Here is a 25,280-nt window from a genome sequence, read left to right as displayed (position 1 = left end):
CCACCAAAGGGGAGAAAAGTGGTGCTCCACAGACAGAGGTTGGCTCCATACAGAGGAGTCGCTTCCCCACAGACCCAAGGAACATCGGGGCCCACAGCCGTCCCCTCGACATCCCCACTCAGGCCCCCCGGCGAACAGAGCAGCAGTCCCCATCAGGGACTGAGAGTCCCCCCATTTTTTCGCCGCCTGGGCCAGATCCGGCAACCCCGGTCCTCCTGACCCCAGTCCCCCTGCCGAGAAGACAGACACGACCCCCGGGTCGCTTCAGAGACTTTGTTTGGTAGAAAAGTTATAGTGAGACCCCTCAGTTCCTGTAGAGGGCAAGAATGCGCCCTGGTCTCACTGGAAGGGATGGTAGTCCACCCAGACCTTCCTAGTCAAAGTACAGTGTGTTGATGTAGTGTTGTGCTGTGTTTATTTGTTCCTCGTGGGCGAGGAACTTTGTAGTGGGGGGGTAGTGTAGCGACCCTGTATAGGATGCTGAGGGTGTCACTCAGGCATCCCCCGTCTCTCTGCCAATCATAGAGCTGCACAATGATGCTGGTTGAGGTGCGGGCCTGTGGTTGGGGGAGCAGACGGGGGAGGGCGGGAAGTTGTGACGTAGACACTGTTATATATATATATATGGTTATGTGTAGGAGTTAGAGTGAGTGTGAGGTTGAACCCACAAGCTGTTCCTGAACCTGTGATCATCTGTAAAGAAGAAGCGTTATTAAAGCCTAATAACTAGCAGCCTGTTTCCGACTCCCTTTGTGATCGTTACAATACCATCTACAAGCTGATGCTGACAGCCCCCGCTCCTGCCGTCCGCTTGCGGCAGACCACACTTCCACGCTCACCGGCAGGCACCGACTGGCCATCGGGAGGACCGGGAGGTGTATGTGTGACCCGAGCGTGCGAGAGAGAGACCTTACGTGTAATGTATTGTTGTTGTTAGCATCTGGTGCTAGCTAGCAGCGCTAACGGATCTAAGGAGCTGTTTAAATGAAAACAGAGGAGCGACATTTCGCCGACAACTGCGCCGAGCACTTGACTTTATGCAGGAAGCCAGACAGTGGGACATTGTACGAAAACTCAGCACACTCAGCACGGATAGTGCGCAACATGATTGCAGCGTCCAGGCAGCTCCCGTTCGAGCATATGCCTTGAGTTGCACATAGCTCCAACGATCCATCACACACACACACACACACACACACACACACACACACACACACACACACACACACACACACACACACACACACACACACACACACACACACACACACACACACACACACACACTGTATTGTATGAGAGGTTCCAGGTTGAATTGAGGCGAATATTCGTAATGTTCAGAGGTTGTTGTGTTTAATATTCATGAGAATATTTGTCATCGTTCAAATGATAATAAACATTTGCATAAAGCATATTTGTCCACTCATATGTTGATAAGAGTATTACAATGAAAAATATTCCTCTAAGGTACATTTAGAACAGATACAAAATGTGCGATTAATCGCGATTAACTATGGACAATCATGCGATTAAATATTTTAATCGACTGACAGCCCTAAAAAAACACACACACTGTATAACAACACCCACTCCCTCCACTTGGTATATTCTTTGTATAACAGGAAAGCCACAGATACGCTTTCATTTCATGCTGATTCTTCCTATGTCTTTCATTTTTCACCGTCTGATTTCTGCACCATAAAAATCAAATCATGTTTGGAACAAATGCATACAGCATGTCACTACTAATAATACACACTCACAAACACATAGAACTGCTGTGAAATCTAACCTAATTGTAGTCGTTGTGTGACAGTCAGTGACACTCAGCAGGCCACTCTTTTGTCCCCAGAAGAAGGTCATGTTAAGGAGGATGTCAATGGGGCTTTAGTGCCCTGTGCTTTTTTAAGTAACTTCTCCAATCTGCTGTGTTTTAGCATCCTTGAGTATCAAATGTCTTGTGACCAGAACTGCTAGCACAGCAGTGACACACCTGCCTTTGTAAACTCACTTGCAAGAATACATTATCAAGGAGCTTTAAGCAGAGACCAACTGCAGCCAATTAGCTCTTTCTTAAACCTGCAAACCACTCCCTGCCATGGCACAAAGATAGTTTGGAAATGAGGTAAGGCATTCGAGATGCCACAAAGGCTTCTCCGATGTCCTTGTCAAAGCAGAGTCACAAGGCAGGAGTTCAACACTCCTACTGTGATGCCTGGGGCACATGATGTTATCTGTTCACATACACCTAACTTTGCACCATGAAAAGGTTTCATCACTTTCTGTTAGTGTTGCAACTTGCAATACATCGTATCTTTCTGAAGGTAGAATAAGAAAAAAAGTACCCTTCCTCTATACTAGATAATCATTTCAGTCCCAAACGTGTATTAAAAACTCCAACTAAACGTGTCTCCATACATAAATTAGTATCTATTTCCAAGTAATGTCATCACAAAACGGGCAAATCTGCCTGAGCCCATAAAAAATGATACTTTGCTGGCAGAAGAAAATGTTCACCAGCATGAAATTGGGGCCCTTAGGCTCATGGAAAATGTACAGTTCTGTGTTCTGCTTTAGACACCCACCAGTCACATGGTAGCTGATGCCAATGTACACGATCTATTCGCATGAAACTTTCCAAAAAAACGATATCACATGGCAGTCAACTGATGCTGATCACATACACACATTTATTCTTCTGATACCGCCTGAATAATTTCTTAGACTCTCTCCTCCCTCCTTTTCTTCCTGTTACTTACGTCGCTTCCTTACTTACTTACTTACTTCCTTTGAATTTGGAAATCGGGGGAATTTTCAGTCTTATGCCAATGTGTGTTCAAATTATCTCAGTCTTGCGTGAGTTGTGTGCCTGAGTTTCCCTGCTGCTTTAACGCCACACTTATGAGTTGCTTTAGACTGGTACAAGCTGCTCGCATCCGTGTCTCTGCTATATTAGATTAGTATTAGTGAAATATCAGGCTGTCTTTTAACACTTTCCCACCATGTTCTCACCTTATATTGTATTATTTTTCCTTCTTACTCTGTCATATAGCAAGGTTTTCTTTTCCAGAAAAGGCAGTCTTGGAAACCTCTTTGATGGAGCTGACATTTTGGAGTCTGTAATGTGGAGGTGGTCTCTCTTTTGATTAGAACAAAGTGTCAGTTTGTTGATATCACTTGTCTTGGATTGTTGCCTTGCTCTGGAAAGCAGGCACCAAATGCAATTGAATAAACACCATATACCAAGATGTTCTGATCAAGTTGAAATGAGAATACATTTGACACAATCAGGTCTATTTGATCTACTATTTTTGATATCTTTTTTCCTTAGTGTGTAATCTTTTTATATTTTTGGCTGCAACAGATTCTTTCCTCATACAAACCGCTTTTCTCTATCACCGTCTGATTTCCCTATTTCTCTCTAACTCCCCTCTCCCTGTGACTGTGCATTGTCTACTTCTCTCTTGTTCTTTTCTATTTGCATCTTTCACACACACTCCCTCTCTCTGTCCTCTCGCCTTTTGTTCATCTATCTCCTCTATTCCACCCCTACTTTTTGCCTCTCACAATTTAATCTCCCCTCATGTATCTTTCAATTTGTTTCACTGTATCTGTATCGCTCACCTATATGCCCAAAAGCCATTACATATATTCAAGGGTATACTGTATGTGGGTAGATGTTTCTGTGTATTGGCGTGTGCAGCAATCCCGATATCCTAGTCGCCAGTTTAGTGTGATATAGTAGCCGCTGCTATCGTTTGTTTGTTTGTTTACCTCCCACAGCCACTTGAAGTTCATTAGTAATGCCTTTGCCTCCGGAGGATCATCCACACACACATACACACACACACACACACACACACTTGGACTTACTCTCCCACGGTCTGGTTTTCTCTCACACACATCATCACAACTGCAAGCTGAACTGACATAAAGTGACCAACCAACCACTGGGAAATGTCAGTAGTAGTTGTGCGATAACAGATCGGTAACTCGCTGCAGTGCTGTCATCCTCCACCTAGCTACTGCATTTGTATGTATTTGTGTATGTGTTTGCATTATTATCCCTTGTCCCTGCACTAGAAAAATCAATCATGGTCGTTCTTTTGTTAACAATTAAGCCCTTGATCTATTGTGTGGGAAATAAATGGTATCTACTCATTACAGCAGGCAATAATATAGCATGTGACTGGACTGGGGAATTAACAAAATGCATCAAATTACCACATTTTGTTTATGTTTTTCCAAGCTAAGTATCAAACTATCCATTTAATAGAATTACATACTGAAAAATCAAAGCAGTTTGTTCCTTTCTGTTCCCTTGAACAAAATCAAGTTTATAAGGTTTCAACAATTGAGAACTAATGCGATATTTATTCAAATACATAAAAAAAAAAAAACCTTCTAAATCACCTTGATTTAATGTTGTTAAATTAATTTGCACTTTGTACACTCCCTAGGTGGCCGCCTATTTCAGCCGCTTTCTTGTTCTTTTTGTTATAAAAAATACAAACAAGCAAGATTGTCTTTACAAGATTGATATTGTGCGGAGCAAGACTTTCTCTGGCCTTGCTGATAGAGCAGATATATAAATAAACTAGGTATCGTCTTGTGATGGAATCACAGCAGCCCTAACGCCAAATTGCTCTTCCTAGCATCTTACTTCCTCCGCCTGTATCTCTGACCACACCCATCATTGAACTCTGGCCTACATAATGATCTGATTTAGGCACCTGAAGTTTCGTGACTGCATCTTGCCCAGTTGTGTCCACAGACAGACGGACATACAAACACCTGGCACGGTATTCAAAACCTCTCTGTGGTAGTTCCCACAGTAAGTGTCTCCAGCAGCTAATTATGTCAGGATGACACACACAGACCAACACGGTGAAAACATGACTAGCTCTTGAGTGGTAATTATCAGACACTGAACACTTATTGTCACTTTAATTAACTAACTAATTGAGATAAGATAGGACAAAACAGGTTTATGGTCCCTTCATTCAGCCCTGGTATATGTTTATATTAGTGTTTTTATATTGTCTCATATTCTGTCAGTTGAACCTAAAATTCAACCTCTTTTTTTTCCCAACTCAAACCATGAGTTACATTATTGGTGCATATTGAGTGAACACAAGTGGAAAGATACCAGACAATATTCAGCCCACAACAAATCATTTCAGAGTTGTCTGTTTGTTACATAACTGCATGAATCATGAGGAGATTTTTTTTCCTTTTTTCTTTTTTTTTTAAAGAAAAAGATGATTTGGATCCAGACTATGCAGACAACTTCACCCAGCAGGGTTTATACACAGAGAATGATGTTGCATTATAAGCAGTGATAAGCAGCCTCTCTTTCTCTCTCCCTCTCTCTCTCTCGACATCCCATAATGATACTCAGACAGACTCCGGCATACACTCACTCTGTCCCGATTGGTAGAACTGTTGCCAGGGAGCGTTGCCGTCTCAACGTGGATAGAATCTGTTGTCTGGTACACTTTAGACATGAGAACAACTGCAGGATCTGAATATTTATAACGAGGGGACTGTTCATATTGAGATTGTATAGACGCACCATAAGCAAGAGAGGAAAGAGCTGCTCCTACTCAGCTCACTTCTTAATTTTCTTTTAATTTTCTGTTATGTGTGAATTGCTGTACTTTAATGAGATACTTATTATGATTGACCTTATATGGGTTTGTCTCTTTAATGTATGTTTGACGTAGTTAGGTTTTTATTATCTGCATTTAGAATAAAAGTTAACTTAACTTTGAGATTCAACTCTGTAAAGTGCTAAATGGCATTTACGTGAATCATAATTGTGTATGACTTTTTTAGTCTTATCTTGGAGTGTTACCCTATTGTCATTTTGTAGATGGTTACAGTATAACTAGTAATTACGTGTGCCTGCCTGTGTGCCATCTGGTCAATCGTTTTATTTCTTCATATTATTCAAATATGCCTGGACCTGCTGCTACAGTTAATAACACTGTGCGTAGGTATGAATCCTTTATTAAAATTGATGACAAATCCAACAAAGCAGCAATCAGAACTGCATTCAGATCTCTTATCTCCACTCAAAAGCTAATCTGACACACACACACACACACACACACACGCCTGTCATACGGTGCCAAAAGTCACAGCCGGATTTATAACAATGGTTATAAAAACACGCCTTGGTATGAGAGAAACTTTGACATGGTAATGAAAACACAGAAGGAAATGAGGACACAGGTAGCAGAGAGTCACACACACACACTTGCATACATATATAATCACTCGTTAGACAAACAAGTTCGGGGACTTCATGCCTTTATAATTTTTCATCAGGGATGTGCAAAGTCTACATTTAATGCATGCAGGAAGAGTTTTTCGTGTGTGTGTGTGTGTGTGTGTGTGTGTGTGTGTGTGTGTGTGTGTGTGTGTGTGTGTGTGGTGTGTGGTGTGTGTGTGTGTGTGTGTGTGTGTGTGTGTGTGTGTGTGTGTGTGTGTGTGTGTGTGTGTGTGTGTGTGTGTGTGTGTGTGTGTGTGTGTGTGTGTGTGTGTGTGTGTGTGTGTGTGTGTGTGTGTGTGTGTGGTACATGGGCTTTTATGCCTGTGTGCCTAGCCGCATAATATACATGCATACATTTACATGAACATTCGGCGGTGAGTCTCTGTATATGTGCAGTGTGGCACTCCGCCGTCCTGTCTGCCTGACTCAACATATTCTTCGTTCACTCTCCTTTGCTCTCCCCCTCCTTCTTGCTTTTTACCCCCTCCTCTCCCTCTCTGCCCGGCTGGCACGTACATGCATGTCTGTAGACTCTGTACTGTGCTTGCTGCCGTGGCACGCGCCAACCTCACTGCAATGCAGCCCTGTGTGCATTAATTGGCAGAGAGACAGTGGGTATGTGGTATGCAGGGCGGGAAGGATAGAGAACAGGGAGGGGGGGAGGAGAACCGAGGGGCGATGTAAGGACACGGTAGTGACAGCGACTGATGGATGGACCGATGGACAAGCAGTGTGACAGGTTCACAGAAGGACAGACAGACAAATAAAGCAAATGTTTATTGCTGAGTGTGCACGGGGAGATTACCTGACTGTGTGTGTATGTCTGTTTGCATTAGTGTGTGTGCCGATTTGTGTCTCGTGTGTCTGACTGTGCTTTTTGTGTGTGCTCACTCATGTGTGCCTATATGTGCCATGCATATATCACACTGCTGGGGCAGAGCTCTCTAAAGCAAAGTCTGACTCACTGTATTCATCGCTTTGTGATATCCTCCCTTTTATATTTCCGCGGTGACTGAAGAGTAAAAGTTTGCTCAGTTTAGCACAACTTTCTCCACTTGAGGTTTCTTTGGCAAAATATGAAACACAATGTGTCTGGAAATGTTCCGGGGATATGCTCAAATATGAAAATCCTTTGCATCAGCTTTTTATAACAGATTGTTGTAGGGTGAAATGATTTTAAAAACAGGAATGCTAACTGTCTTCATGTCTCCTCGACCAAAATGTGGCGCAGAGGTCAGACAGCTTCCTTCATTGTGTTTTCGCCCTGTAAGAATTACACAACATACTGTACAAATGCACTTGGTCATATGTCACAGCAATTTTGCATTCTTATCCTCCCACACATATCTCTCTGGAACGTATCATTTTCTCTTAGCTGTTGTCCTTTATTCTTTCCTTCCCTGATACCGGCTGCGACATCTGGCTCCTGTCCTGCCTTATTCGCATCAAGCTACATTTAGGGAGCTCCCCCATATGCCGGTCAAAAGATTGTAACAAAAAGCCAACACAGAAATGTCACCTGAATAAGCTGAGCCAGCAAACTGGGGGCGTGAATTAATCATTGCATTTACAACTTCATGTACAAATACAAAATAATATTGCGTGAAGACAGAACTTCTCTCTGCCTTGTGTGTAGGTGTTTGGCAGAGAGATCCTCGCATGATTCAGAGGAAAATACACAACACTTGCTCAAAAGTAAAACCTATTTTTTTTCTAAACTATTGTCCTCCGAATATTATAAGATAATGGGAGACACCTTGAAATGACAGATTTGTGTTGAACCTTTTAATTGTACACTTTGAATGATTAGAGGAATACTGCATCGCATATATTTAAGCTTCACTAAGAAGTGTTGCTTTACCAAGATGTGACGCATTGTCTCCTGACTTGCGTCAAACAGGGATTTCAGAAGTTTCACGATTCGATGCTTAGTTAAATAACGGTGGCTATGACCTCTGTCAGCTTTTCTCATTTCTCTTTTGCCTGTGTCACCCCCGCCCTCTTTCTGCTTTCTGTTAGACCGTATACGCATCCGTGTCCAGGGGCAAGTGACAGAAGTTGCTTCAACCTAATTGTCTTTCTCTACTCGTACTGTCCTCAAATGACTTTCTCTCTGTCTCAACTCTCCCCTCGCTCCCTCCCTCCCTCCCTCCTCTGCTTCTCTCTAGCTCTGCCCAGTCTCTGTCTCCGTCTGTAACTGTAGCCTGTGTTTTTCTCTCCCTCCCACTCCCTGCGACGTATAGATACTGCATTGATCAGACACACACGCGCAGACACATGCGCACACACGCACACACTGAGCCTCCCACTCCTTTCATCATTGATTCGCTCTGCTCTGCTCTCTTTTCTCTCTCTCTCTCTCTCTCTCTCTCTCTCTCTCTCTCTCTCCCCATTATCTTTCTCCCCCACTCTCTCCCTCTCTCTCTCTCTCTCCTTACAGCGGCACTTGTTGAATTCAACCCTTGGAGAATAGAGAGAGGGGGGAGAAACAGAGAGAGATAATGACAGAGAGGCTTTGAGGCAGCGCTAGAACAGACAGTGAGCAGAGAGAGAATGGGGCTTTGGAGGAAATAGAGATAGAGAAGATAGGCAGACAGAGGAAAAAGTCCGTCAGACAGCAGACAGAGATTCATCTTTGAGACAGTGGGAAGGACGCTTTAAGTGAAAAAGAGAGTCGGCCAGACGGAGTACATCAGAGTGCTCTCCTTCCATCTCTAACTACTCCTCTTCTGTCCTGGTCCGGACTGCTGTTGGGGTGTTAGTGTGTGTCAAGTCTACATGGTGTGTTTTAACCAGAGGACTGGCTTACACAGGTCAGAAGTGTCTGGGATAACAGTGGGTGCTTTTTTCTGCATTTTGCACGTGTGAGCGTCTTTTAGTGAAGGAACGTCGTGTGCTGGTTTCTCCAGGTGAGTGCTTGCCTGTCAGAGTACACAGTTATTTCTCTATGCAGCCTGTAGTGTGTGTGTGTGTGTGTGTGTGTGTGTTGTGTGTGTGTGTGTGTGTGTGTGTGTGTGTGTGTGTGTGTGTGTGTGTGTGTGTGTGTGTGTGTGTGTGTGTGTGTGTGTGTGTGTGTGTGTGTGTGTGTGTGTGTGTGTGTGTGTGTGTGTGTGTGTGTGTGTGTGTGTGTGTGTCTGTGTGTGTGTGTGTGTGTGTGTGTGTGTGTGTGTGTGTGTGTGTGTGTGTGTGTGTGTGTGTGTGTGTGTGTGTGTGTGTGTGTGTGTGTGTGTGTGTGTACACTTTTATGTAAGTAAGCCAGAAAGCGTGCTCGTCTGTATGAAGTGTGTGAGAGAGAGGTGAGTGTGTGTGTGAGAGAGAGAGAGGCGAGTGTGTGTGAGAGAGAGAGAGGCGGTGACATTTATTTTTTTCAGTTTGTGTTCCTGGAAACTGTTCTGCAGCATTGCTTAATAATGAAACCAGAGCGTATATGCATGTGTGTGTGTGTATGTGTAGGGGGAAAAAATAAAACAATGACAGACACAAGGTTCAGGAAAGGAAAGGAAGGTGCAAATATGGCTGAAGTATGTTATTGAGCAGGATCAAACTAAGTGTAGATTGTGTGCATGACGTCAGTTGTGTTGTTTTGTTTTCTAGCCAGAGTTTACAAAGAGATCAAATGCTGACAGTGGTATACACTGTCAGCAAAATTGGGGGAGTATCTCTAAACTGTGGCATTTTTCAAGACAAAACAAAGTGGGATACAGTTTAGTTTAATCTCAGATTTACAGGTCAAGCAAGTCCATGGTTGAAGCATTAAGTGCAAATCATGGAGCGAGTCCAAGGTTCTTGGAATTTAAGCCATTTAAGCCATTTGAAACAACTTAGCCTTAAGGTATTTCTCAACGTCCTCATGTAGGCACGGCATTGTATTGTTGTTTTTCTTTCATGTGGACTGACTTGACTCCATTCTCTCTCCTGCTCTTCTCTCTTACCCACTATCCCAGCATATCTCTCTTTCACACACCTCTCATTTCTCCCTCAACTGCATTCATTTTCTCACTTCATCTCAACTCTATTTAATTCTTGCTCTTTCTTTCCTTTTTAAGAGTCTCTGCCTCCCTCTGGCATGTCTTTTCATCTTTCACGCATTTGGTTATCACTCCTTCTTTCGATGCCTTTTTTAATAACTTTGTTTTGTTCTCTTTTCTTCTTATTTTAATAGATGCCTCTCTCAGTGGCGGAGTCTGCAGTGAATATCTGAAACCCCAACTTCCTCTTCTTCTGCGGCCAACATGTCCCAGCTGCTCCATGTGGAGATCCCGAACTTTGGAGCCACGGTTCTGGGCTCCCTCAACGAGCAGCGCCTGCTGGGACACTACTGCGATGTGTCCATCCTGGTCAAAGGTTGGTTAATTTTGAAATCTAGAAATGATATTTATGTTACAGAACTTTGAAATGATACTAGAAACTTGTATCTCACCTTTTTTTTCTGTTCTCTGTTATTTCCATCAACCAGGTCAGGCTTTCAAAGCCCACCGGGCTGTTTTGGCGGCCAGCAGCCTCTACTTTCGTGACCTCTTCAGCAGCTCAACCAAGAGCCAATTTGAGTTGCCTTCCTCAGTCACACCTGCTTGCTTTGAGCAGATCCTCACTTTCTGCTATACAGGGAAGCTAACAATGGCTGCTAGTGAACAGCTGGTGGTTATGTACACAGCTGGCTACCTCCAAATTCAGCATATAGTTGAAAGAGGCATGGACCTAATGTTTAAGGCAAACTCACCTCACTGTGACTCACAGACAGCAGGGTCTTTAGAGGAGACAGGATCCGAGCCGCAGAGTCCTTGTAATAATGGAAACGGCTTAGCGGTGGCTGCCCTTTTGGGAACCCCGGGCTGGTCTCCATCCCTACTCATGCCCCAGCGTAAGATTAAACTAGAAGGGGGGGACCCAACGCCCCTGACAATACCTATGACGCAAAGCAAGATCTCCTCTTCGGAGTTGGGGAGTCGGCTGGCGAGGGCCAGTTCCCTGTTCTACACGACGGCTGGTGGGACCGCAATCCCCGGTATGCCTTCGTACCATATTCAAGGGGCTGGGGCTGGTGGAGGAGGAGTTGAAAGGTCAAGTCCTGGATCATCCAGCCTGCCCACCACTGACAGTCCTACATCCTACCAGAATGAGGACGAGGAGTTTGAAGAAGAGCCATATGATGGGATCACTGAGGATGCCTACAGCCATCTCTATGGACGTTCAGCTAACCCCTATGGGAGTGAGTATTATGTCAAATTAATGTTTTTTTTTATCTTTGTGAAGCGTTACAGTGCTTTTGTGTTTTTGGTTGAGAGCACTTATCACTGACGCTAGCTCTGGAATATTTGTCATCTTTAAAAACCTCTGCAAATACAGTTTGTTCTCAGTTATAGCCCAAAATTAATTTGACATTTCCATTTTATTCCACACTGATACGTATGTAATTCCTAACTGAAATTATCAAAATAGCTAATGCTAATGCTAACAAGAACATTTCAATGTCAACCATCCATCAAGATGCTCTTTTAAAAAAGTTCTTGCTATGTAGAATCTAAGTAAGTGAATTACTTTCTCAATTGCCCTTGGCTCAGATAGGGAAATTCATCTGATATCTGACTGATCTAAAAGTAAAACTCTGCATGACTTGCAGAAATACAGTACATACAAATTAATGTAGGGTTTATTTAACACGGTTGCTCCTTGTCTAGACTTCAGTATTGTGCGAATAAAAGTGATGCACATTAATTTCATCCCAGCTACATTATTTACAGTAATCTTTCATAAATCATGTATCCTGAGCATCTAGGAAAAAGCAGGATGTTGTGCCTCCAGTGTGTGTGTGGGTTCTCTCAGCATAAAGATAGCTTTATGGAGTTATGATTGGAGTGCATCGTGACCAACAACACACTCTGTATCACAGCTCCAACAGCTGGTACTTTACTGTTTTCTGTTATAGTCTTTATACTGGTGCAGGTTTACCTATATTACATTACATTACATTGCATTTAGCTGACGCTTTTATCCAAAGCGACTTACAATAAGTGCGTTCGACCAACAAAATACAAACTTGAAGAAAACAGAATCATATAAGTACATCAGGCTTCATAGAGCAAAAACATTTCAAGTGCTACTCAACTGGCTTTAGATAAGCCAGCCCTTTATTAGTATATAAGTGCTTTGTTAGTAGTTCTATCGCTCGAAGTGGAGTCGAAAGAGATGAGTTTTCAGTCTGCGCCGGAAGGTCTGTAAGCTATCTGCTGTCCTGATGTTAATGGGGAGCTCATTCCAACATTTAGGAGCCAGGATAGAAAACCCACGTGTTTTTGCTGATGGGAACTTGGGTCCCCTTCGCAGCGAGCCGTTTGGTTGATGCAGAGCGGAGTGCACGTGCTGGGGTGTACGGTTTAACCATGTCCTGGATGTAGGAAGGGCCAGATCCATTCGCAGCATGGTAAGCAAGTACCATTGTCTTGAAGTGGATTCTAGCAGTTATCGGAAGCCAGTGAAGGCAGCGGAGGAGCGGCGTGGTGTGGGAGAATTTAGGAAGGTTGAAGACCAGGCGAGCAGCTGCATTCTAGATGAGCTGCAGAGGTCGGATGGCACATGCAGGTAGACCAGCCAGGAGGGAGTTACAGTAGTCTAGGCGTGAGATGACGAGAGCCTGGACCAGAACCTGCGTCGCTTTCTGGGTCAGCTGGGGACGCATCCTCCTGATGTTGTAAAGCGTGTATCTGCAGCAGCGGGTTGTAGCAGCGATGTTTGCAGTGAAGGACAGGTTGTTATCTAGGGTCACACCCATATTCCTTGCCGTCTGAGTCGGGGAAACAACAGAGGTGCCAATGTTGATTGTTAGGTCAAGAGTGGGACAATCTTTTCCCGGAAGGAAGAGCAGCTCAGTCTTGTCAAGGTTGAGCTTGAGGTGATGATCAGACATCCACTGAGAGATGTCAGCTAGACAAGCAGAGATGCGTGCGACGACCTGGGTCTCTGAGCGGGGAAAGGACAGAATTAATTGGGTGTCGTCAGCGTAGCAGTGGTATGAAAAACCATGCGGGCTAATGACTGATCCGAGCGAGTTTGTGTACAAGGAGAAGAGGAGGGGACCAAGAACAGAGCCCTGAGGGACCCCTGTAGTTAATTGACAAGGGTCGGACTCGGACCCTCTCCAAGTAACCCTGTAGGTGCGGTCTTTGAGGTATGAGGTGAAGAGGGAAAGTGCAGAGCCTGAAACTCCAAGTGCTTGGAGAGTGCGAAGGAGGATCTGATGATTCACCGTGTCGAATGCAGCAGACAGGTCCAAAAGAATGATAACAGAGGAGAGGGATGCAGTTTTGGCAGTGTGCAGTTCCTCCGTGACAGCAAGGAGGGCAGTTTCTGTGGAGTGACCTGCCTTGAAACCAGACTGGTGCGGATCCAGAAGGTTGTTCTGATGGAGATAGCAGGAGAGTTGTCTAAAGACAGCGCGTTCAAGTGTTTTAGACAGGAACGGGAGGAGAGAGACAGGCCTGTAGTTTATAACATCAGACGGGTTGAGAGTAGGTTTCTTTAGGAGAGGGTTTACTCTTGCCTCCTTGAGACTGTTTGGAAAGTGACCAGAAGTTAGAGAAGTGTTGATGAAATGGGTGAGAAACGGTAGAATATCAGGAGTGATAGTCTGAAGGAGGTTTGAAGGGATAGGGTCCAGAGGACAGGTGGTAGGGCGGGCAGAGGTAATGAGGGTAAGAACCTCACTTGGAGAGAGAGGGGAAAAGGAGGTCAGTGTGTGGGTGAAAGGAGGGTCTGGTGACCCAGCGGTGAGTAGAGGGTGAGTCAGAAAAAGAAGAGCGAATATCATCAACCTTTTTTTCAAAGTGGTTAACAAAGTCGCTTGACAGAAGGGAGGAGGGGGAAGGGGCTTTGGGGGGGTCCAGGAGGGAGGAGAAGATGGAAAATAGTTTTTTGGGATTGGAATAGGAGATTGGATCTTATCTTGAAAGAAAGTGCTTTTTGCCTGAGAGATCGAAGCAGAGAAAGAGGAGAGGAGAGCCTGATAGGTTAGGAGGTCGTCACGGTGTTTGGATTTATATGCTTTATTCACTTGTATTTGAATTCACACAGGGACAGGTTTGTCAAATACTAGAGTTTCAGATAGTTATGAAACCCACTCTATCTGCAATCAGTCAGAGCACCCCAGGGTGACATTGTGGGATATTTGAGAGCATGGCCCATCTCTCTCTCTGTGTGTGTGTGTGTGTGTGTGTGTGTGTGTGTGTGTGTGTGTGTGTTGTGTGTGTGTTGTGTGTGTGTGTGTGTGTGTGTGTGTGTGTGTGTGTGTGTGTGTGTGTGTGTGTGTGTGTGTGTGTGTGTGTGTGTGTGTGTGTGTGTGTGTGGTGTGTGTGTGTGTGTGTGTGTGTGTGTGTGGTGTGTGTGTGTGTGTGTGGTGTGTGTGTGTGGTGTGTGTGTGTGTGTGTGTGTAGTGTGTGTGTGTGTGTGTGTGTGTGTGATGTGTGTGTGTGTGTGTGTGTGTGTGTGTGTGTTGTGTGTGTGTGTGTGTGGTGTGTGTGTGTGTGTGTGTGTGTGTGTGTGGCAATTAATTGATTACTTATCCTGTTCTGTGTGTGTATGTGCACGGAGGGTGTGCGTACATACTCACAAGTCATCTCAGAGGTTAGGGGAGGCAGTTTTGTAAGTAAGAACCTAACACCCAGCTCCAGATCTGTCCCTCTCCCAAACTCAAGTTGCTGATGCAGCATCATGACTGGGATACATCTGCAATGCTCTAAAACATTTATAAAACACAACAAGCTGATGAGTTTACATAAACCTGCTCTGTGAATTAAATCGTGTACCCTTTATTTAAATAGAGGGCACAGAGGGAATGGATGGAAGTTGTTTTTCTTTTGTGGTTTATACACTGGTCTGATCTTTTTATGGATGCATACCAAGTTATCTGTCTCTGATTTGCTGTGTTCGAAAAGCTTTCTGAACCCTTTCTGTTTCCTTTTACTTTCATCAGTCCAGGAGAAGCCAGAGATGGCTTCGATGCCCTTGGCCTTGGAGAGCCGCAACTGCGTGCTGATCCGCAGGGACCTGGTGGCGCTGCCTGCAAGCCTCATCAGTCAGATAGGCTACCGCTGCCACCCTAAGCTCTACACTGAGGGGGACCCCGGGGAGAAGCTGGAACTGGTAGCTGGTAGGCACGCACACACAAATAGGAGTTCACATGCATGCATTTATTTCACTTTCATCACATGTACACATGCAGAGAATAACGTGCCATTAGTCAATTGGTTAGTATTCATACTTTCACCCTTTACCACATTTAGATAATCAATTCTTCGATAGTCAGTTAAATTAATACGATGGGATTCATTTCAACTATTAAATATAGAACTTAAAGGTCCCCTATTATACTGTTTTTCATCAATATATTATAGGTCTCAGATACAAACATGTTTCTGAAGTGTTTGGCTCGAAATACCAAACAGATCATGCATTGTAGCATCCCATAATCCCCTCTGTTTCAAAAGTGCTGATTCTGTGTCTTTTACTTCAGATGAAAATAAGGAGCCACTCCCCACGCCCCTCTGAGAGATATTTGGTTAAAAAGAACACAATGGTGCTCTAGGAGGACATTCAGGTGATAAGGTGGCGGGTGTTACCTTGGTTGGTGATTGGCTAATGGTTACACAAGCCAACAAATCGTTATGACATCATAAAGTGGCCAAAATCTGATCAGCTCATTTTCAGACAGGTTTTTATATAAATGGATCAGGAGAAAAAGAGAGAGAATCTTTTTTCCTGAGAGTTGAGGGGACACATTTTTATGTATAAAAGACATGAAAAAGTGGATTTTGCACGATAGGTGACCTTTAAGAGAACTCCAGGTTTTGCATTGTAATATAGAACTCCTTTAAAAAAGAGACATCTTATAGAGCATGAATTTAGCATTACGTCTGTACTTGAGCTAAAAGGCAATTGATTGGGGAGGTTGGCCACAGCCCAGTGACCCTCACTAATATCCAGTAGGAGAGTTGTTCATTTTTACATGCGGTTGGGTTCACACACTAACCATCCCCCGCCAAAATGATATACATGATCTGATTCTAATAAATGATTAAATATGTATTCCATGGTTGCCAACCCTTTTGATTTTCCCCGGCTCTCTCCCCGCTGTTCTCCTGCAGTTTCAAATCCCACGATTTCTACCCCACATATTGAAGTAATTTCCTAACTGCCCATCCACTTTATAAATAGACAAGTATCACTGCTGTTTGTGATTAGGGTTTTAAAATGATGTACTTAATCCACAAATGTGACAGTTCAAATAGAGAAGGGAAAGATGAGTTCACACATGCACAGACAAGCAGACAGACATTATGGCAGCTTAACAATAAGGTCGTGTTTTGGAAATGTCCTTAAGTTACTGCTCATATCCCTTTAATGCAGCATACATGTATTCAACCTGCATCTGACCTATGTTTAAGCTGATTCTGGTTGACCCCCATAGTGTTTTTTAGTAACATTACTGTGGTGATCCTAAAAGGACAGAACAAAGCTGAGTTTCTCTGCAGGGATTAAGGAGAATGACAGAAAGAAAGCTATCTCTGCAGTACTCATCAATCAGGTCTTTATGGTAGAGTGACTAGACAGAAGTCACTCTGGAGTAAAAAGCATATGACAGCCTGCCGGGAGTTTGGCGAATTGCCCTTACACGGCTCTGAAAGCATGAGAAATTATATATTTTTGGTATGATTAAACAAAAACTGAACTCTTTGGTCTGACTGCCAGACATCGCTGTTGGCAGTCAGACAAGAGACTCAGAGAGACCAGGTACCATGTAGCTAATATAATTCATACAAGGGAGGAGGGCCAAAAGTTTAATCAATTTACTATTGGTTCAAGAGTTCAAAAAGTAACTGCAAGCTCCAGTTCAATCAGACGGTGATGTAATAGAAAAACACAATGGAACTCAATGGTAAAAGGTTAATCAGTTTTGTAGTGTGCTTATAAGATACAGAATACAATACATGAATGTGAAAAAGATAGGTTTTGAAAAGAAGGCAAAACCGAGAATTTTAATTGTGTGCCTTTTTTATGGCCTTCAACTTTGATTTCGCTCCTGATTGACGTTTGACTGCGTGAAGTTTCCTTGAACAAGAATTTCAAATGTAGCAAAAACAACAAAAGATGAACTAGCTATTGGGCCCAAGAGAGAAACGACAAGGCCTAGAGAATCTGTAAGGACAAATGTATTGTAATATGTGCAGTTTTCTCAGCAACTACTTTTCTATTTCTACACCAGGTACACAGGTGTTCATGACTCGAGGACAGCTGATGAATTGTCATCTATGTGCTGGTATCAAACACAAAGTCTTGCTTCGCCGCCTGCTTGCCACATTCTTCGATAGGTGAGTACAAAAACAGGCACTGTGAAGAAGAACTGTTTGCATGAGTCTGTAAGGGCCTACTGTAAGATTTGAGTTATTTGTATGACTGCAACACTACAACTGTTGTCTCAAACCAACTTTCACACTCCATCTGTGGCCATGTTGTGCAATGCGGTTAGTTGTGTGTTCCCATGTGTATCTACTGTATGTGGCTGTTGCTGACTCTGCCCCCTGGTGTTGACTCCCTGCAGAAACACTTTAGCCAATAGCTGTGGGACAGGTATCCGCTCTTCTACTAGTGACCCCAGTAGGAAACCCCTGGACAGCAGGGTCCTCAACGCTGTCAAACGTAGGTTCACTTCCCAAATCTGCAAATATATGTGATAACATTTCAAAAGAGTACAATTTGTCTACATTGAGTTTTCTTTCTCTTTTACAGTCTACTGTCAAAATTTCAACCCTAACTTCAAGGAGAGTGAAATGAATGTGATTGCTGCTGACATGTGCACAAATGCGAGGCGTGTCCGCAAGCGATGGCTGCCCAAGATCAAGTCCATGCTGCCTGATGGCATGGAGGTGTACCGTGCAGGAATGGGCATGGGTGCTGCTGTGGGTTTGGGCCTGGCCCTGGGTGCCTCTCAACCAGGGGTGGCCCTCCCCTTCGAGGTAGACTTCAAGGGCCTAGAGCCTAGGTTGTTTCCTGATCGCAAGGACCCTCTCAGGACTCACGCAGCGCTGACGGAGGGCAGCCCCGGGGCTGGGGCGGCTGGAGCAGAGGCTGAAGGTGGAGTCCAAGAGGAGCAGGAGGAAGATGAGGATGAAGCTGGGTTAGAAGGTGTAGACGGATCAATGGGGGCACCAACATTGATCACAGGAGCTGAGGCAGGCAACTGTGGCGACACGCCTTCAGAGCAGGAAGTGGAGAATTTTGGACAAGGTCTGCGGGTGAACGGACAGTGAATGACGTTATACGGCTGCCTCTCACATTGTGAATCTGTTTAACAGCGCATTTTCTTTTGCTTGCTCTCTTACTCAACATCTCGTCCATCACTCTTACTGTACTTCTCCCCTGTGTTTACTCGACAGGAATTAATTCAGCACAATAGCTACGCTCGTAGATCTTAATATAGGCATTTGTCACACATGCATGCGCACACGTGTGCTTGTTAACACGCATACTTACTGATGGTAGAAGTAGATCACTCAAAGTAGAAGTAGACACAGGCATGGCATTAGCACATTAAGAAAATCAACCCTTTCTGCTACATCCTTTTCTTGGTATATTCAGTATTTACTCGGGTGTTTCGGCACCTACAGCAATATTACAAAGATGTGATAGCAGAACAAATGTCTGGAATGATTCATGATTTCAGAGAAATACAAAAGCAACAGCTGCTTTGCTGACATATTAGGGAGTGTAGTATAATGGTATGTAAAACTATTCTGTTTCCTTGAAAAGCAACATCCGTAAATAACCCATGTCACCTTGGGAGAAATAGAGAAATGATCTAAAGATCAGGGAATCAAAGCTCTTTTTAAAAGCAGCTTATTTTGTTGTATTAGTATGAATACAATGACTATATTATTATAAAAGGTCAAGTTCTGCATTACCACCGTTAAACAGAAGACATTTTATTTTATAACATGGGGTCATTTTGAGGATAAAGACGAGAAGTTCTCCACAATCCAACAGATAATCTATCACATGGAATTTAGTTTTCATGCATATTTGCCCGTGACATATTGGATTAGATTGTCAATGTGATGCCTGTGTCTGCTCCGGACCGCCTCTCCAAAACACACACACAGAAACATCAGCAGACACACACACACACACACCCATATTCTCACCTTATAATACTTAGCCTTTAAAATCTGCACCAATGCATAAAAAATACACTGTCCCAAAAAAGCGCAACAATGCTTTTTAACTTTGAGAAATCCTTTTGGATAACATCATTCTGTTTGGGAGATAGGGGGGAGAGAGACATTAACAAGAGCGTGTGTTAAAATCCAAGCTTGCATGTCTGCAAACAATGAATACAGAGAATTATTGAAAACAACAAAGCCACATACCTGCATCTAAATTATAAAACTGCTTCTATTGCCTCAAGATATGCCATGAAAGGACTTTTGTCCATTTTCCACTTGGATCTGTCCTCAGTCTGACTCCTGTTAGAACTGACCTGGGTGTGATCGACTGTGTTTAACACAGAACCCATTGGATCAGCTTTTTTAACCGCATAGCGTGCTTTGACAACGGGTAGAGGAGACTGAACATATAGAGTGGTAAGCGCACTACACTGAGTGGCAAAGGAGCGAAGCACTGTTTCACCTCGATGTGTTTGTCTGATTGACCACATGGTCCTGCTTCCATTCTTTGTTTTTCCTGGAGGGGTTGGGGGGTAAATTATTAATAAAACTTCTTAGAGCAATTTCTGCTGGTGATTTGCATATGCACTCAAAATAAATTGAACGGGTGGGAAACTAAGGAGTTTTGAAAAAATGTGACTGTACTAAAGACTGAAAATGTCCTCCACATCACAGTGATTGTTTATTTGTTGAGGAGATTGTGGGTTTGTAAAGAGAAAACTGTTCTTTCTGAAAGAAACGGTTTCTATATTTTGGAAGGGGGGTGGGGTGAGGCAATGTCGGACAGGGACTAAAAACCTGTAATTTTTGTTATATCTTTCTGCTGTTCATGTTTTCTGCCATGCATATGGGACTTGGTCCAAAAAGCCTGCCTTTGTTGCATTGATTTTGAGAGATACACTGTTGTATGTTTTGTTTCTGTTGTTTCTGTCAAAGAACATTAATTCAAAAGGTCAGACCATCAAATTCAGTGAACCCCAAAGTTATTGGAAAAATGAATCACACTTTTCCACTGCAAATTTGACAGCATAAATTGACTACCAAGCAAACAAATGATATGTATTGGCCCCTGATGTATTTGATCTGTTGGTTTTAGCTTCAGTGCTGTGCCACCTCAATTGTTGTGTTTACATGTCATGTTTAGGATTCTTTATGAGAGGCTTTAAGATGGCCCTGCACAAGAAACACAGGGTTAATAATGATGACGTTTACAGAATTGAGTATGTTTTTCTTTTCTCTTTTCAAAGACATGGGGTCCACCATGGATAAAAACAGGGCTGTGATAGAATGGCTGAGATGATGAATGAATGTAGAAACTGGAGCACTGTTCTGGCGAGAGGTCCAATCCTGGATTAGTAAAATACATTTATTTTAATCTGGCCATTTTTTGTCTCATTTGTATAGTGGGTCATTAAAAAAAAGGCAGTAATATAACATTAAGTTGAATATGAGCCTCGTTGATGTTCAAAGTTTTTGTGATTTTAAAACTGGTCTTTCAAATTGGTATTTCCCTTACAAAAACTGAGCAAGGTTCGAGTATAGGCGTTTATTTTTCTTAAATACTATTGTGTTTTTAATCCTAATTTTGTTTTAATCGTTTTACATTTATGGGTGTCTTTAATGTTCAAATATGTGTTGACAAAACAGACTATTGACGTTATTGACGTTTAGAATGTTAACTTTTCAAATCTAGCAAATTAATTCTTTATCAAATTGTGTTTCTATTTTTTATGAAGCTTCAGTTTCTTAGATTTGCTCTTGTAAGGAAAATTAAGATATTAAGTTCACTATTGGCACCACTAGCTTAACTTGCATGGCTTTATGATAGGATCACCTGCACTTCTTTGACGGTGTGGGTGTTAATTATGTGAAATTAACCTTTTTTTAAGACAAGAAATACAAAATATTATGCAGAGACACATTTTTTCTTTATGGAAATTGGCCTTTAAGGACCTTTGCTCAGTAAAATGTACTTTTATTTTTAGATTTTAGATTGTATTCACTCGTCTTTTTGCTTAATGTTTGCCATATTTTATTCTATAAGGGTAAATGGTTAAACCCATTATTACAGATTAACTGCACTTCGATGCATTGAACAGTTCATTTGTAACAACCATGGATCTTCTAGAATGATCTCCTCACATTATTTATAAGATTAACAGACATCCCTAAAAAGTGTACCAAAAATCTATAGTATTCACGTGTTCGCGTTTAAGATCAGGCTTTTGACAGATTTATAATCGGACTAGTCTTCTTTACAAGACAATCCCACATAAAACATTTGGTTTCCCATCCGGCATTTACATTTCTGCTTGTTTACAGTTAGTCTGCCTTACTGGAAATATGTCTGTCTCGTTCCTTGCCAACAAAAAAAACAAACCTTTTTATGGAAATCTTCTATGGTTTCTCTTCTGCTTAGTCTTTTTTTCTTGTGCAGGGCAAATTTGAAAATGAATGATGTTGCACTATAAACTGAGATATTCTCAGAGAATGTCATGGATAACCTTTGGTAAGGTGAGCTGTTTGAGGTGGCCTAAAGAAAAGGTCCTGTTAACATGTATGTAATGCTATGTATTTTACATATATATTTGATTGAAACCAGGTCTCCTTCACAGACAATTCTGAATTCATGAAAAACAGTTTCTTTAAATATTTTTGGAAATGTGTCTTTTGCAATATCTGCCATTCACCTGATGATCATTGAACATTACAAGTAAGAGATGGGAAGGTTTTTCACATTTCTTTGCAAATAAATTGTTACTTACTTTCTAAAACCTTAGTGCTCTGTTCATCACCCCATAACTGTAAAACATATGGGCACAGTAGTGCCATTGGTTTTTCCAGGAAACAATACATTTATATGCAAAGAGACTCTTGTATCATATAATGCATGCCATTCAGAAACTCACTCTAACCCAATGAAACCTCTGATCTTTATGCACCATGTATGTTATGCTGAATAACTGTTGTCACCATTAGCAAACAAAGACTGTGGAGTCCTGCAATGAGTAGGGTTGTGTTTTTATCAAACCCTGGCCTTCTTTAAAAATGACAGCAAAGTAGTGATAAAGAGTTGAAAACATAAACTAACAGTTGAGTATGCATTTGAACCTTCTGCAGACTCAGAGAAAATGCACTAAACGTTTGTATGTGTCCTTGAACATAATGCCAGCACTTTAGAACTACTTAGAAACAAAGAGAGAATAGAGTAACTGTGGGTTCGGTGAACGAGGAGAAAAAGCAACTTTTAAAGCCATGTGTTCAGAGCGCTGACAATCAGAATAGGGATGAGACCCAAAGTGCATTATGGGAGATCTGACATGACTTGCTGTGCTCTTGCTGTTTGCTTTGTCTATCTCCAGCTTGCTTTGGTCTGTGCTAGCTTACTTTCCAGAGCAGAGGGACTGGATTATGTTAACTCCAGCCTTCTTGGTTAAAAGTGTGTGCAAAAAGAACTGACTACATTGGACTAATACCTTGGTGCTTCGTGAACAGAGCTATTCCATGTTGACATGGAACATATCTGTAAGGCTCTACTAAGCATGGCCCAAATAGGTCCTACGTCTGGGCATATTGGTATCCTCTTAATGGACAGTCTTTAGGACAAAAGAGGATCTTATCATGCAAGCCTGCACCTTGATAATGGTAATGTACTTCACTATCAACAGGGCTTGGACCAGGCAAACTGGGATTTGACAATTTCAGTGTTGATACTGCTTTATGTTTAAAATTAAAATGTTAATGCGCCTTCTGTCTCAAGCATCAATAATATATACAACAGAAATGCAAGTTGCCACTTTTGATGTTGCATACGAATCTACCTTTCATTCCCATCATGGTATTTTCCATCACCAGTCTCAATTGTGTAGTCCAAGAGTACCTGATTTCATTAAATGCAATACAGAAAAATCTGCTTTCTAATAAAAGTCCTTACTTCACCAAATTGCTCTTGTTTCTTTTGTCTCTGTTGGTATGCTCCTGTGTTATTTATTTAAGTTGTGTACGGTAAGCTACCTTCAGGGGCTTGTCGGGTGCAGAAACCCACAATAAGTATTCATTTTCATTTCATTTCAAACCTTTATTTAACGAGATTGGTCCCATTGAGATCATAGATATATTTTTCAAGGGAGATCTGCAGCATATAGGTTCCACATGAAACATAAAACAATAAAGGACATCATACATTATATTTACAGGATACATTTACATAGTTATAGACATTTACAAGTGCCCATAGTATCAACGAGCATTTCATTTAGCCTAGCTTTAAAAACATGCAGAGGAATGAGATTGCTCAGTTTCAATTCTTGCTGAAGACTGTTCCAAGCAAGTGGAGCTGCGCACATAAAAGCTGTCTTACCTAAGACAGTCCTTGCTCTTGGCACATCTAACAATACTATCATGCGATCTCAGACAATAGCTGCTTGCAACTCTCTGTGTTATCAGAGAGCACATATAATACGGGAGTTTACCCAACATGGCTTTATAAATAAACGTGTACCAATGACTGAGCCTCTTTACAGTAAGTGATGGCAAACCTGCATTGGCATACAGGGTACAGTGATGAGTAAGTGCTTTACAATTTGTGACAAATCTCAGTGCGCTGTGATAGGCGGCATCTAACTTGTTCAGGCAATAAATAGGCAGGTGCATTCATATACAACAAATCACCATAGTCCAGCACAGGTAACAAGGTCACAGTGACTAGCCTTTTCCTGGCTTCAAATGAGAAACAGGACTTGTTTCTGAAAAAGAAACCTAGTCTAACCCTCAGCTTTTTAAGCAGGTTATTGACATGAAGTTTAAAAGTAAGACAATCATCAAGCCAGATACCAAGGTATTTATAACAGGTAACCACTTCAAGTATTTTTTCTTGCATAGTAACAATATCTAAAACAGGCTCTGGTATATTTTTAGCTTTTGAAAATAGCATTACCTTTCAGAGGCGTAGGTAGTCAAGCTCTACAATGTTTGATACCCTATGAATAAATAAACCCTATGTTTTAAAGAAAGTTTTAAATGCTTTATGACTTATTTATTATAATTTTGTTATAAGATTAATTGATTCCACCAGGACACATGTAGTTAACAAGATGTAGTATAGGCCATGGTCTGTTTTTTGGAGGCGATTGGTAAAATAGCATTTATTATCTATATTTGTTTATTTTTTTAAAACAATGTGCATAGGATATTTATATTTTCTGGAGTTTTGTCTGTAAAAGTAACTAGGTGATTACAATAAATACCAGTTATTGTCATCCTTTTGTAAAGTAACTGAGTTAGTGTAATAATCTCGGGGTACTCTGGTATCTACTTCTCATCCTGCGTACGTAGATGACGTTTTTCTGTCGCAAAAATCGCGCGGCGACGGCGTGTGTTCAGCTCTCCTGACAGACAAATGTGGCTCACTAGACATTTGTCTCTGACACAAATAAGTGAGGAATAAAGAATACAAAATATTATCGGGAGAAGCAACAACTACTTTGCTTCAAAATGAGTGACGACACAGACAACCCTCCTGAGAGGGAAATGAAGGTAAGCTTTGTCAATAAATAGTGTTGACAAGTTAGCATCTGTGAGCTAATGTTTGTTAGCATTTTCAATGCTTCTGGGTAGCTTAGCTGGCTTGCTAGCTGTTCGTCTTTAGGTTTTCCGTTTACACCTGAATCATAAACATATACAACAATATATATTGGTTACCTATACACAAATAACAGTTAGATATGTCGGTTTAAAAGTGTGGCACGAAAAAGCTGTTACAGTCACTTTTATCTTCTTAGTTTCTAGCCAAG

At 42.1% G+C, this 25,280-nt stretch overlaps 2 protein-coding genes across 19 annotated transcripts in view; both read left to right on the top strand.

Annotated features, from left to right (window-relative positions):
- LOC117538025 (nucleus accumbens-associated protein 2) overlaps positions 1–23,431 on the top strand; it is a 41,038-nt gene extending 17,607 nt beyond the window's left edge. For 2 of the 3 annotated variants that reach the window (XM_034203532.1, XM_034203540.1), the window contains 6 exons: positions 10,440–10,621; positions 10,734–11,486; positions 15,243–15,419; positions 17,532–17,637; positions 17,868–17,965; positions 18,056–23,431. In XM_034203532.1, coding sequence (XP_034059423.1) covers positions 10,510–10,621; positions 10,734–11,486; positions 15,243–15,419; positions 17,532–17,637; positions 17,868–17,965; positions 18,056–18,576 — 1,767 coding nt within the window. In that variant the 5' untranslated portion in view covers positions 10,440–10,509 and the 3' untranslated portion in view covers positions 18,577–23,431. Of the gene's footprint in view, positions 1–8,232; positions 9,187–10,439; positions 10,622–10,733; positions 11,487–15,242; positions 15,420–17,531; positions 17,638–17,867; positions 17,966–18,055 lie in introns of those variants that run through there. The other variant, XM_034203524.1, reaches the window with a different exon arrangement.
- A 1,336-nt stretch (positions 23,432–24,767) lies between these two features.
- nup214 (nucleoporin 214) overlaps positions 24,768–25,280 on the top strand; it is a 44,343-nt gene continuing 43,830 nt past the window's right edge. For all 16 annotated transcript variants that reach the window (XR_004567811.1, XR_004567810.1, XR_004567801.1 and 13 more), the window contains exon 1: positions 24,768–25,023. Coding sequence is in view for 3 of the 16 variants with exons in the window: in XM_034203506.1 (XP_034059397.1) it covers positions 24,982–25,023 (42 nt within the window). In the remaining 13 variants the exon portion in view is untranslated. The remainder of the gene's footprint in view (positions 25,024–25,280) is intronic.

Source organism: Gymnodraco acuticeps, unplaced genomic scaffold, assembly GCF_902827175.1.
Source record: "Gymnodraco acuticeps unplaced genomic scaffold, fGymAcu1.1, whole genome shotgun sequence".
Lineage (NCBI taxonomy): Eukaryota > Metazoa > Chordata > Actinopteri > Perciformes > Bathydraconidae > Gymnodraco > Gymnodraco acuticeps.
This window is presented reverse-complemented; position numbering and strand designations above follow the sequence as displayed.